A 14,211-nucleotide genomic window follows, 5' to 3' on the forward strand; every position below is an offset into this window, starting at 1 on the left:
CTATAGCAAGGAGCCAACATGTGACCAGACTCCTTTTTGAGTCAGTTTGTCAAGAAAGCTTTTAAGCATCTACTTTAATTCATTCAATGAACAGCATTGTTTTCAGTAGTAGCATGCATCTGTATTCATAAAGTATGTAACAAAAATGCTGACTTTTTTTCCCATTGTCAGAATGTTGGTTTATTATTCTAATAAATAAGCTTCTCTGTTTTATCACATATTCTCTGATGTGAAATATGTATTTCATTTTGGTCATTGAGGGCATTTAAAATTTTTAAATATGGCTGGTATGGGTGGTTTCTAGGTTGCTTTATTGATTTTAATATAGCTTGATTTTATGTGGAGCTTCAGATCTAGATTCTTCAAGCCCTGCACCTTGTCCTGTAAGTGGGTTTATTTCAGAGTCAGGTAACATGTTCAGGAAACTCACAGTGTAATAAACTGGAAATATAAATGCTTAGACATCTATGAATATTTGTATGTATGTGTACATATGCATATGCACACACATAGAGCATCTTTTAGGAAGAAGTGAAATTTTTGCCAGTATTTTCATTAAAGTAAATATTGAATCTGCCTGTGCTTGCACTATTGCCAAATGCCTGCAGTCAATCTAGCTGACAACAAATTTCTCATTGGATGATTATTTTCTTCAAGCTCTCTTTTTGTCTAAGGTTTTTAATTATTGTTTAGGACTCCTGAATGTGAACGAGTGATAATATTAGAGTGATGATTTTGGCCTGAGTGAACAAGTTAAAAGTGATCTTGTTTGAATTTGCCACATGAATGTAGAAATAATCATATAAGAAGCTTTGCTGTAATGCTTGATGACATCTCTAGATTTGAGAAATGTATATGACTTGTAAACTCCTGTACTGTAGGCAGTAAAGCACTTGCCTTACCTTCACAGAGATTTTTTTCTTCTGTTTCTGTATAGTACAGCTGCATGTGAAGTGCTTTATAGGAAGTTTCTTGCCTTTTTATAAAAATGTTAGGTATTGCCACAAGCAGAAGAAACAAATTAATCTAATTTCCTTGGTAAATTCAGTATGTTCAGTCAGGGATTTCTAGGTCCTGCTTGTATTTTGAGGTTATCTTTTTACTAATAGATATAGAGATGCCAGATCCTAATGTGTAGCTCTTTAGAGTGTTAGAGAAACAAATCTTGCAGGTAAGATGCTCTGTTTCTTAGGTTTGTGTCTTAAGTTCGGGATTTCAATTCTTGGAGAAGAGTGGTAGCAATGTTACTTACAGGACTTATATTTTTAGGCACTGTATTATTTAAATTATAGTAGGTTTTTTTCTTTTTTTCCTTCCACTCCACACAAAAAACTGCAGTACACAGATCCTTGTTCAGTGTTTGCTTCTGCTGAGTCTAGTTCTGATTCATCATGTTTACATGACTTGCTGAAAACCATCTGTTAGTTGCAGTTTAACTTACAAGTTGGTAGCAATTGAGTTTTATTAATAAAGTACAATGAACAGCATTATGAAGCTTTTCTCTTTTAATCTTACAAGGAAAAAAATCGCTGTCTAAAAAAGCAATCACAAAGAAGAGGAAAGGTGTCAGAAAGTCTACCATACCGGAATTTCAGGTAAATTATTTTAATTTTTGTTTTAAGCACTTGAAATCTGAATATCTATGAAATAAGTCCTTCTATTTCTGATAGAGATCTTGGAAATATTTACTGAAGCTTCTTCTAGTTTTAAAGGTTTAAGCTGATACTTTTGAAAGTACATTTCACCTTGTCTTGGTAGAAAATATTTTATCATTTTTAGCATGTGCAGCTTGAACAGTATTTTCAATGTTGTTTATGATCCCAGATACATTTGTTACAGTATAAAACCTGTGAAAACTAGGACTTGTTAAAGACATTTTTAAGGTAGATATACTTATTTGGATTAAAATTACTTGGTTTTATATGAGGTGTGACAATGTGGTTCTTGAATTGAAATATGCTTGGTTAACTGAAGGACTTGCAAAAAATTTATAACTGTGCTTTCCATGCTTGCAGCTGTTATTCCTTATCAGTATGTGATTTCTTGGCTTCTAGGACCTCTTAGGCTCTAGAAAGCAAAGAGTTTTAATTATGCTAGTATGGTTTTATGGTGCTGTAGTAGAAGTGTGACAGTACATCAGTTCTAAGTTGCTCTCTCTCTGTATGCAAAGCTGCTTGGATTGAAGTCCTCCTTTGGCTATCTTTTTCCTTCAGAGAGCAATCTGTGCAAGTTTGGCCAGTAGGCTTGCATTGAATCAATGCAATTTTGTATTGATTTTGTAATTATCTATTTTGTAGATACCCTACAAAATTTACCCTAATTTATTGCCTATTTTGTAATACCCTCACCCTGAATCGATTGAGCCCATCATGATCACACATTTCAGATGGAGCTAGTAGAATTTATTGTGTTAAAATTGGGTACTAACAGTCAATGTTGAGAGGTGACTGCTATTTAAGTGTACACTGACTTTGTCTATATTATAATGGTGGTGACTAAAATGTTTCCTAACAGCTCCAAGAAGTAGGTACATGCATAATTATTTTTTTTCCGAGCATATTATCTCCATACCATGGATATATACAGTTGGTTTAGAAATAGTTTCTTACATTATTGAACAACTTAAACTATTCAAGTTGTCTGTCTAAAACCTAGCCCAACCTTTTAGCTTCAGATAAAACATACTTATATCTGTCTAAGTGTATATTTCTCTTCCGTAAAAACCTTATATTAAAATGTAACAAAATACTTCTGGCTCTTTTGATCAAAGCCAGGACTCGTATCTGTTTTAGGTGAGGCTCGGACTGATCAGTATTGAGCAGTTTAATCTTATTGGGGAGTTTTTTAACAACAACTTTAACAGCTTAGCCCGACTCTTTCAAAAGGTATGACTGTTAGAAGAATTTGCAAATAATAAACCTTTTATATTTGGAATAGTACTAAAACCTTTGGAGTCTAGTAATGTATGCTTCAATATACACTTCCCCACATACATGAATGGCCAAACTATGAAATTATATAGCTGGTTGAAGGTACAAGTATATTTTTTAAATATTTGGTAAATTGGCTTAGGGCTAACAGGCCCTGTGAGATATGCTGGGAGAGTATAACTACAAGAATATTGCTATTCATGTCTGCACATCAGTTCTTTTGGAGTGAAACTTAATTTATTAAGAAGTAATATGTTTCATATGCCTGCAGCCTACAAATGTAAAAAAAACCCCAAACCCAACCAGAAGGCACGGTAGTTTATAAGATTAGGTCCTGTACTTAAGTATAGATCTTCTGAGAATCATGACTTGGCTTTAAAGATGAGTAAATTAGTATTAATAAGTCTTTTAATATGTGCAGGGACAGAAATTAAAATCAATTATTAATGAAAATTCAGTAGGTAATAGTGCTACTTAATCTAACATCTAGAATGTGATTTTTACAATATATAGCTCAAAGCTGCTTTAAAAAAAACCTTGCAAATGACAAAATAAACTCAAATCAAAAGCAGATGCAAATTAAATTCTTTTTACCAAATAAAAATGCACAAAAACCAAGTCCTGGTTTTAATATTTTGAAAATTACTGGAGAGGTGAGTTTACAGCTTCACAGATCATGATTTAATTGTCTCTTGCTTATTATTCTGAGTTCCAATCTTATTACTGCTGCTCATTAACATTTTAAAGAAATTAACAGTAATTTTAGTGCTGTACAGAAGGGACACTAATGTGTTTTGTGGTTTTTTCCCAGTTACAGAGTACATTTAGGTTTGGTGCTTCACTCAATCTTTTCTCATTTCACCTCATGTACATTCACATGTAGTTGTATAGACCTACATGTATGTTGATTAAGAAGAAAAGGAACATGCATGCTCTGTTTCAGTGTGTCTTTAACATTTTCAGTTTTATCAGCTACAGTCTAAATTAAATGCAGATCACAGAAAGGGGCTATCTGGACATCTTCCACATGTATATGTCAGTGATAAAAGATCAGCTTCATAGGAAATATAATTATTGAGAACAGCATTACACAAATAACTTGAAATAAAGTGTGACACCTTGTTGAAAAGAGGAAAAATTCTGCAAAAAGTTTGTCTGAAGTTAAGGGGGCAAGGAAAGAGCATAAGTGATCTGGTGGAATACAGTAGGTTTGTATTTATCGGTAGATCCACAGATTAGATATGGTTCCGTGATGTTAAAGAGTTCATATATAAGTTGATTATAGGAGAGTCCCAAGTTGGAATGGAGCTTGATCCCCCTGTCTTCCTTTAAAAAGTTGAGGGCAGATTTTTGTTTTTGTCTTTCTTCCTTGAAGTCCTAGGAGTTGATGAGGGTCTTTGAGATCTGAGATTGCATCATAACATGAAAGTTGAACACGGAATTTGAAATCTTACTGAATATCTGAAGCTTCCACTGCATACAATTGAAAAACAGGATGCTTATTGCCTATGAAAAATAAGTCCCTATGTAGCAAGTACTGTGCTGGATATGATGGTGTCTTTGTTGCAGTTAACATGTACACTTCTAATGAGACTATGTTGATGTAAATGTTTATAGCCTGGATCTTTAAGCCACTATGGAGTGTTCTAGAGAATAGGGACTAATCTTTTACTGTCTCAGATAATTCAATACAGAAACATTTTTTCACTTCAGATTATTTTCCTCATGATAGGTGATTAGAAGGCATGTTCTTCAGAACTACCAGTAAGCTATCAAAATGTGACAAATTATTAGATTGTAACATTAATATTTTTTTTTGTCCTTCATGTTAACTTACTTACTCATCAAAACATACAAAACAGGTTAGAAGGCAATGTTGTTTGTAGAAAATTGAATCGCTGAATTCCAGCAATTACCAACCATGAACAAAGAACACTGAAATATGAATATCATTGGGAGAAATAGCATCTAGAGTCCATATCAAAATATATTTTCATTACTGTTCTTTTCATCCTACCTTCAAAATGCTAGCTTCATTCTCTAAGATAGGGAATGTTAACCATATGAGCGAAGTTTCAGAATTAACTTTTTCCCAGTCAGTATGCATCTTTATTTCCTCATCTCAAATCGTACTGTGAATGAAAAAATTCAAACTTTTTTCTTGAACCGTTTTTATAGTGCTTTTCAGTACAGTATTAGAGTATTTAAAATACTAAACTAATTTTGGCTGTAAATCCTCCAAGCTCAGCTGCTATTACTTTCCTTGTTTTACCAGTAGGTAACTGACACACAGTTATGACCCTCAAATGTACATCTTATCTGATGAAAATTGTTAGAGACTTGATTACTCTTGCCTGTCACCCTCAGCCCCAAGGCAATAAAACTATTGGCTTTGTTTTTTCCCATTGATGTAGTTTGGATTGGTCTGATAGGAGAAAATAAAAAGCAAATTGTCAGGTGTATAGTCAAAAAATGGATTAGAAGTGTGTAGGGAAAACCTTTATCCATGCCTTTATTGACTTTCGTTAAGTACTTTGTGAGGTACTTTTTTGCTTAATAATACAGTGGAATAGATTTCTTCACAGGCCAGAAAAAGCCAGTATTTGGCTTCAGTTTGTATTTTAGGTATTTGGGACTCCTTAAAGTGCAGGATATGCAATTCGAACCTAATAGAGAGATACCCATAGTAACTCTGTTTTCTGGGTTGAGAGATAACTTTCACAAGTAAATTTTGCATAGATGGTCTGTGCAAGACACTGCCAATTTCCTTATTAATTTGATATTCTACACTTGATAAATGTGAAAACTGTAGACTCTGATTTGAGTCACTCCGTTTCCTCAAAGCTCCAAATGTGCACTGTTATGAAAATAGTGACATGTGTGCACTAGAGGTTTCTGAAATTTATTTTGCTAAAAGTGTCAATTCAGTGTTTTAATAGTTACTAGAAAAGGAGCTTTTTTTAATATTAATTTGCTGAAAATCTAAAACTGCACATGAATTTGAAGTAAAAATATATTGTTATACATTACTGATTTGTGAAAATACTTAATAGTTGTTTGATAAAAACATTTTAGTGAGGGTGAGTTTTGTATGAGTGGTCTAAATTTCATTTTCTTAAGTTATTGCAACATGTTTTCAGTAAAGGAAAACATGTCTACCTAAGGGCATTCAAAAGAAGCAAGTCTTAATAAAGACTATAAATCCAAAAGAACCTAACATCTTAATAATTTTTGGTTTTCTAAGTCCTAACTTGCCCTAGATGATGGCTAGACAAAATACACAGATCAATTTTGGCAATTTTTTCAAGAAAAGAACATCCATTTCTGAACGCAAAAAAAAATGTAAAAAGCTGATTTCTAAAGACAATTCTTGTCTAAAGACAAGAATTAGAAGAATATAATACTTTTTCAAAACATACATTAAGTAGGTAGATCTGGTCTATTACTAGGTTGCCTTAGAATCATCAATGTTGGAAGAAACCTTCAAGATCATCCAGTCCAGTTGTCCACCCAGCACTGCCACTGTCACCCCTATGTGGTTACATCATCAGATCCAGATGCCTTATTGGAGGCATCCATACCCAGGGATGGAATACTCTATGTAAGCATGTAAATTTATGTTCAAGAATAGTCGTACCAAGTGTAATATGCTATAAATACAGTATACTACAAAGCTAGTATACTTACTTTGCCAGGGAGTTGTTTGGTACTCAAAGCTGTTGTAAAGTCATCACTGTACTTGAGACGAATTTGGTAGTTGTCATTCACAGAAGTTTTAAGAAGATACCTACATTTTGAAATGGAAGCTTACAGGTAGAGATGTGGTTTATGTTTGAAAAATTACAGTATTTTCTACTTAGATTTTCTTCCTCTCAACAAGTCCTGGTGGGTTCTTTTTTTTTTTTTTTTAATGTTTAAAAATACTGTAAGAAAATAAAAATCAAATGGTGGCACTAAGTAATAATGTGCTTTTAAAGCTTATTTAATTTCACTGTACATTTTCCAAGTCCCACATCACCAAGTGTTTGTGTTCATTTGTTTTTTTAGCTTATTTGCACTAATCTTGATGAACTCAGGGAATTAATCACAAAGATTGAGAATGAACTCAAAGATCTGGAGGACATTAAAAAGAAATCGGTATGTGACATTAAAAGCTTTCTCTTGTATGGTTATGAAACAATGTCAGTTACTTGCTGAAGCCTGTCAACGGAAGTTTTTTATGCTGTTCTGTAACTGCATGAAACCTCCTAAGGTTGATATCTGGGGACTGTAATCTTAATCTTTCCTGTGTGTAATGTTCTGTTCTCAATGTTTTTATGGTAAGTGAATTCAGTACCTGTGTTAGCACTTCTCCATGCCAAAACAAAATATAGATAGTGATAATACCTTAGAATGAGTAGTTCATCTCCATTAAACATGAGACTGTTTTCCCTTGAGGACAAATTCTTACCAACAAATAATTACAGGGTAGAATTCTCAAATCTGCCTATGCATTGTTGATCAGAACTTCAAGTGAGCTATAATTCTTAATTCCTCTTTTTTGCATGTGTTATTAGAATTTACTTTGTTTAATATTTACTGAAGGAGTTTGTACCAGAAAGCACGCTTTTGATATCAGATTGAGATAAAATTTTACTGATATACACTGTATCACTGAGTCTGTGCAACTGAAAACCTCCAAGGAGTAACAGATAAGAGAATCCAGCATGTCTGACCTTTTGTAGGAGGCAGTGATTCTTATTAAGATGATGGATGGGTTTAAATACATGAATAGTATTCATTTAAACAGCCCTCTACAGTGAGCTGTTACTACTTTTTTCATTGCAATTCTGTTTATTGAACCTTTCGTAGGCATTTCTATGGTGGCATTTCTATTCTTCTAGTTAGAAGTGTTGATTTTTCTATATTAGAAGTCAGGCTGCTTTTAATTGAAATGAAAGTTTATAGCCTCCTGAAGAATCAATATATTCTTAAGTTATTTAAAAAGGTGAGAGAGCTGTGGTAGAAGAGAGACAAAATAAATTAGGATTCTTAAAGACAAGTGTCAGTGTAGACAATTAGCATAATAATTGTTAATGTAGGCAAAGGAATAATACCAGCTTAATCTTGAAATTATTTTGTAGTTGCTAAATTGCAAACTGCTTTTATCATAAGAAGGTAAAGAGAAGGGCTATGTCAGCAATAGGATAAAAAGCCAAAAATTAGATTGAAATGCTACTAGAGCAGATCAATAATCTTAGTGTACGTGAATCTTTAAGTCTGGTAGAAAACTGTAGGAACAGGACTTCTTCAAGGGTAGACAAATGCTAAATATGTCATAATTGCACTTTAAACTGAAATCTGATAATGTCATTATGTAAGTAAGTTGCATGACTTCAGCAGGAATACTATGTTTAGTTCTAATCATACCATCTTAAAAAACCCAAACAGTTAAATACAGGGGAATTAAGATACAATTCATTCAGCATTCAGAAGTTGTGAGGTAAGGACAATCTTTTGTTGTGCATTTGTAGACCTAACAAATCATGATTCTGTGTCTCTACACACGTGTGTTGTTAGAAGTTCTATGTAAAGAAAAAAGGTTAGGATTAATTACTGAAGAAGTGGTTATGAGTAAACAGTAAAGTGAAATACCGATTCTGAAAAAAATATTTGTCAGGGAAATGTCACATTTACCTTTTAAACAAACAAATAGAAAGGTGCTGTATTAGGTGAATTATAAAAAAAACCCCTCCTTTGCTAAAATGAGGTTTTGCTTTATAAGGAAAGTCTTTAGGATTTCATTTTTGATGTCTAACACCATGTGTAATTATTTTTGGTGTCTGAAAAACTGGAGAAAATGCAGATTTTCATTCTTCAGCTCTAATCACATGACAGTGGCAGTTTCAGAAGCATCCAGAACTGAGTTTGTCCAGTTTTTCTGAAGTGTATTTGTTAAGTAAAACAATATTCTAATTTGATAATGGAAATGTGACCTAATGTGAAAGTTTATTTTAATAGGTTGTCACTTACTTGCTGTTCATGGACTTCTTTCTTGTTTTGACTGAAAGATGGTGATGTTTTTACTACTTCATGGTAATTTAATATTGGTTTTTGTTTGCAATAATGACCTGGGTGAAGCCATGGGAATCTTCTTCACAAGTAACTTCCTTGGTAATTTCAGTTGTAGTAGTTGCTAGCATATGTTGCTGAGAAAAACCTTCAAGGCGGGCTTTAGAAGTACACATTTTAGAAGTACAGCTTATTTAACTTTAAATTAAGACTTTGAGCTATATCCTTTTCTTAGTTGTAACCTCCCTTTTGTTACTTTGAAGACCACACTCAAGTACATAAAAGGAATTCTTTCTCCAGAATTTGGAAGTAATGATTAAATTGCATGATTAAAGAGCTGAACTACAGGGCCTTTTTAGTGTGAATAAACCTACACTGTTTTCCCTCATTTTTTTTTAGGTAGTTGGACTGGTTGTATCTGATACTTTTCACAACATCAGCTTGAGATAACAAATGACATGACAGATTTTTGTGTGGCAAGTTAAAAGAAGATTAGAATAGGGTTATGTAATGGAAAGAAATGGATAATTTTAAATTTGGGCATTTCCACAAGTTTCTTTTACAACAGTGAAATTATAAACCTGTTGGAAAGTATTTTCGATGTTTGGTTGATTAAAACAGTTTGGTTCTCTACTCTTATACACTTGTATTATCTTTTGAATTAGCTATGTGTAATATTTTTCCTCTTAAAAAGCCTTGTGCTTTTTCTTGATTACTGGTGAGTTTGTTATATCTGGGATGAGATTTGCTTTGTGCTAGTTTGCTGTGACTTTTTAGAGTGGAAAATTAAATTTGACCTCAGTTCTTTAATTTTGAAGAGTTCAACTTTGTACTTGAACTCTAGACACTGTTCTGAAGCAACACTGCAATTTCACATATGCATCCAACTGACATAAGCCAAAACTGCTGCCAAATAAATAGTTCTTACTCCCTGTGTCTCTGGAAGCTTCTGTATTCTGTGCCATCCCGTGCAAGAGTCTAGCAAAATTCTTGGTTTGTTGCATGGTGAGAGTTAAGTACTTCGATTTATCACATTCTGTTTTGGTTGGTGAATTGTTTATAAGCCAGACCAGTTTACTAATGCAATTCATCATGGAGTTGCACAGATACCTGTGCTTCTGTTCTGCTACAGGCTGAGTGGTCATTGTAAGAACAGAAATGGCCATCTACAGGCAAAAGGAAGTGAGACAGATTTTGACAGGAAAAGCACCTTTGTGTAGCAGGTGAAGTTGTATGTGATATTACTATTTTGGGTGTTCTAAAAAGTCTGTTCCTTCAGCTACTGAACAATCCCTCTCCTGACCACGTATTACATATCCAGAAGGAGAGGAGAAATGAGTCAGATTTGCTATTGTTTGAGTACCTGACTGGAAATAAGAATGTGAAAGGTGCAGAAAGGGGACTTAAAGTTTAATGGTTTGTGTACTGCCTGGTGAAAGGCTGATTCCCTAAGGAATGTCTAACCTAGAATTTCTTCTAGCTCTTGTACATTGCTTAGGACATGTGAAGCTGCATTGCTTAATTATAAAAACTGGAGTAAAGGTTGAATTGATAGAAAAAACCCCAGAATTTACATTAATGAGAATTAGATACTAGTAGAAATTAGGCTTCTTTTGTTGCTAATACTTAGATGAGGTGTGGGTGAAATTACAAGGAGTCAGTAAAAATTATAAACCTACAGTAGGAGAACATACTGGCTAAAAATTCAATTGATTTTTTTTAATTGCATTTTTAGGTTTTGCTTGGTTTTTTTTATAATTTAGACTGTGTATGTAATATGCATAGTCATTCTGTTGAATGTGAGCTTCTAGAAATTTTCTATAACTAGCAAATTGATCAAGATATGCAAAGTAGCCTAATTCTACATTTGCAGTGGTATTGCTGAAAAAATAATTTTGACAAACACACATGATAGGGAAGCATTTTGCTAGTATATTTAGGATCACATAAAGACTTCTATCTAATATATGAAATTTCTTTTATGAGAAGAGACAGTGAAGTACTGCATTTGGATCACTACAGAGGATAACAGCTACCAGTCTCTGGCATTTTGGATCCCACTTTTTCCTAGGTCTTCTCTGTATGGTCACATCAGTGGGACTTGCAATGTGAATGGAAATCTTCTTACTGCCTTTCAGATAATTTCCCTCTCATGTGATGTGAAGTCATTTTTTGTGTGTGTGTGAAACTGTTAATTAAGCTGCTTAGTTGATCGGTTGTATGTACTTAAATGTTGCATACCATAGCAGATTTTTTTTTTATTTTTATTTTTTCAAACCCTTCTTGACATTGTGTAGTATGAAAGTGACAGGACTGCAGGTACTTGCGTATAATAACAAACTTAGGGCTTTTTTGCAGGTGCTAACTGAATTTGTATTAAAATGAATGGGGTTTTAAACATGAACATGGAAAGATTTCTTGTTTACTGAAATACAAGACTTCATTTTGGTAGTACTATTGGATTTGAATCATGCCCTCTAAGTCTAATTGATAAGTGCATAGCTGTCTAGGGGGTGAGAAGGAAGGCTGGAGCCCAGGATTCCCACAGTTGAGAGAAGAGAACCTTCCCACAGAAAAGGTTAAAAGAAATAATGGGCGGTACCTTCCTGAGAAGGAGACTACATCATCCATACAGAGAGAGAAAAGTCAGACAAAGATTAAGGGAAGGAGAATTTTTTAATCAAAGGACACCAGCCAAGGTAAACGGGTAATTATGGTTTGGAGAAAAGGCTTTATTGTTTTCAGAGGTCTGTAACACCCTGATATTCTTGACTTAATAGCCAAAAGAGTAAAATCCTCCCTTTAAAGGTTTTGTGTTGCTATTGTTCCTGGAGCTTATAATGAGATGGTCCCAGGAGGTTGAATGCCTTTGTCTTTGGAAATGGATATTTGTTTTAGGCAGGTAAGTCAAAAGACCTGAAAGCAAGCTGAGGTTTTCTGCAGCGTTAAGTCACCTGCAAAAGTATGTATTTCAGAGTATACCTGAAAATTTAAAGTGAAAAATCCAGTGGTTTAGGTCAGAAATAGAACTTCAGACAGAAATTTATTTATGAGGCTATTCAAAGGAATATATTTCAATGTCCAGGGTGGAACATACTCTCCATGTTTGTTTTTTTATGAGATTCCAAATAAGCTGCTGTTAAATTTGTTCATGAGGTGTAAGTATCTAAACTAGGAGACAGCTGAGACTTCTGAGGTTTTTCATTGATTTGTTAAATTTTATTTTTAAAATATGTTAATACATGGAAAAAATAAGGCAAAATGGTTCATTTTAAAAGTTTATAAAATATTCCCTCTCTGTTCAGTGAAGAAATGGGAAATACTATCATGTTTGAAAGTGTTTGTCAGGGAACCCATGTTTGGATAAGAATCTACAGGGACTTCTGAAGAGCTTCCCTTCAGCAGACTTATGTAACCATCAAAAATAGTTTATTAATATTTTAGTTACTCTGACCTTAACTTTGCAAACAATGAAGTGGAAAAACCTACTGTGTTTTCTCATTTGCTGCCTATAGAAACATTTTTATTATCTTATTATTTAAAATGTTACTCAGTTTTTATTCAGAGGTTGACTTCCTCTCCCATTCCTACCTCCTCTTGTCCTGACCACTTCCTCCTTCCCCAATGAAATATATGCCATGCTTGAGACTTTTCCATGTAAAGAGTTTTCAGTTATACTTGTTTTAATCAGCATTACTGTATTTACATAAATGTACCCTCAGACAAATAATGCTATAATATGGGAAATCTGTGTATGTACACCCATATGCAGGCTTAAACTGCAGGTAAAGTGAGCTACAATAAAAGAGATTCCAATAAATACTAGGGTTTGAGGGTATATACTCTCTTTTTATGTCCTTATCCTGAACACTTGATTTGTACTTTAGTCACTTCCAAATACTGTTATTGCTTCTCTTGAAAACACTAATATGAGCCCAAGATACTGAATTTTGAGACAGGAATTTACACGCTTGCATCCATGCAGCTTCTTGTACTTCTGAGGACAGATTGAAGATGTGGAGCATTTGTAATATTTAGTTGTATAATATGAATGAATAAGGCCAGTTTTAGGTTTCAGTTTTTGAAATCTTCTCCACAACATTTGTCTTCTCTGGTATTTTTAACTTTGGCTTATCTCACTGGCATTCAATATTTTTGTCACAGTCTTCAGTTTTTCTTCGCTTCTCCTGTTTCCTGTCTTTATTATCTACTTTTTTTACAACTATTTCGCTTGCTATTTCATGCTTTTCCATGTGTAACTGACTAAACCTCCAATAAATGTATTTTATTGGAGAAGGTTTCTTTAAACTACTTTTGCCATACACCTTTCTACAGTTCCAAATATGAAAGTGTGGGTTCTGCATCAGAGATGAATGTGTATTCATACATTTTTGTCACAGAAATACGACTGTGTATTCAGAACATTTCACAGTTCTTTGGATTTTGGTCAGTTAGTATGTTATTTTGAAGAAATAATTCAAGGCATTCCTGTCAGCACACAGCACTAGCAAAACAGCTACTTTTAAGATGCTCATCTGAAGAACACAGAAACACTTGTATATCCAGAAGTTAAGAAGATAAAGATACTCAGATATATGAGAGGGAGTTAAGTAAGAACTTAATAACTTAGAAGACATAGATTTTTGTACATAGTTTAAGATCTGCATATATCCAATTGCTTTGTAAGTTGCAGAAGTGTAAGTTACTAACTAACTTTGAAGTTTTTCTAATGGAGAAGTAAAACATGACAATTCAGTGCTGTATAATTTCACTGTTCTAAGTTCAACAGTAAGTTCATGCTGGAAATATTTCTCTTGTGTTTTTATGGCTTATATATTTTTATATATATATTTATATATATTTTTTAAATTGAGAAATATATAAAAATATATATATATAAAAATTTTAAATCAACACAGTGATGATTGTGTAGTCTAAAGAAATCCAAAGAATATAAAGAAAATTAGAACGTGGTTAAACATCTAAATGAAAACAATTTCATAGTAATGAACTAAATCAGTCAAAGACAAAGTCTTGGTACCAAGAAATTTATTGCACTTTGTTTTGGTGGTGTTGTTTTTTGTTTGTTTTACTTTATTTGCTTGTAGTAGAGAGAAGAGAGATTGAGATCATTTAAGGATATTACTTGGTGTGATCAGATACCTAGGTCATGGAAGTACATCCTGGAGCCAGGATTTTCATTAGCTGCTGGTAAATGATCAAATATAAA

General features: G+C 33.4%; 1 protein-coding gene across 14 annotated transcripts in view; it reads left to right on the forward strand.

Moving 5' to 3' along the window:
- BRD10 (bromodomain containing 10) overlaps positions 1–14,211 on the forward strand; it is a 79,320-nt gene that overhangs the window by 16,914 nt on the left and 48,195 nt on the right. For 7 of the 14 annotated variants that reach the window (XR_015280357.1, XR_015280359.1, XR_015280360.1 and 4 more), the window contains exons 4-6: positions 1,519–1,595; positions 2,793–2,885; positions 6,978–7,067. Coding sequence is in view for 5 of the 14 variants with exons in the window: in XM_086867868.1 (XP_086723994.1) it covers positions 1,519–1,595; positions 2,793–2,885; positions 6,978–7,067 (260 nt within the window). In the remaining 9 variants the exon portion in view is untranslated. The remainder of the gene's footprint in view (positions 1–1,518; positions 1,596–2,792; positions 2,886–6,977; positions 7,068–14,211) is intronic. The other 7 variants (XR_015280362.1, XR_015280364.1, XR_015280365.1 and 4 more) reach the window with 2 other exon arrangements.

This window comes from Cyanistes caeruleus, chromosome Z (assembly GCF_971803275.1).
Source record: "Cyanistes caeruleus chromosome Z, bCyaCae1.hap1.1, whole genome shotgun sequence".
Classification (NCBI taxonomy): Eukaryota; Metazoa; Chordata; class Aves; order Passeriformes; family Paridae; genus Cyanistes; species Cyanistes caeruleus.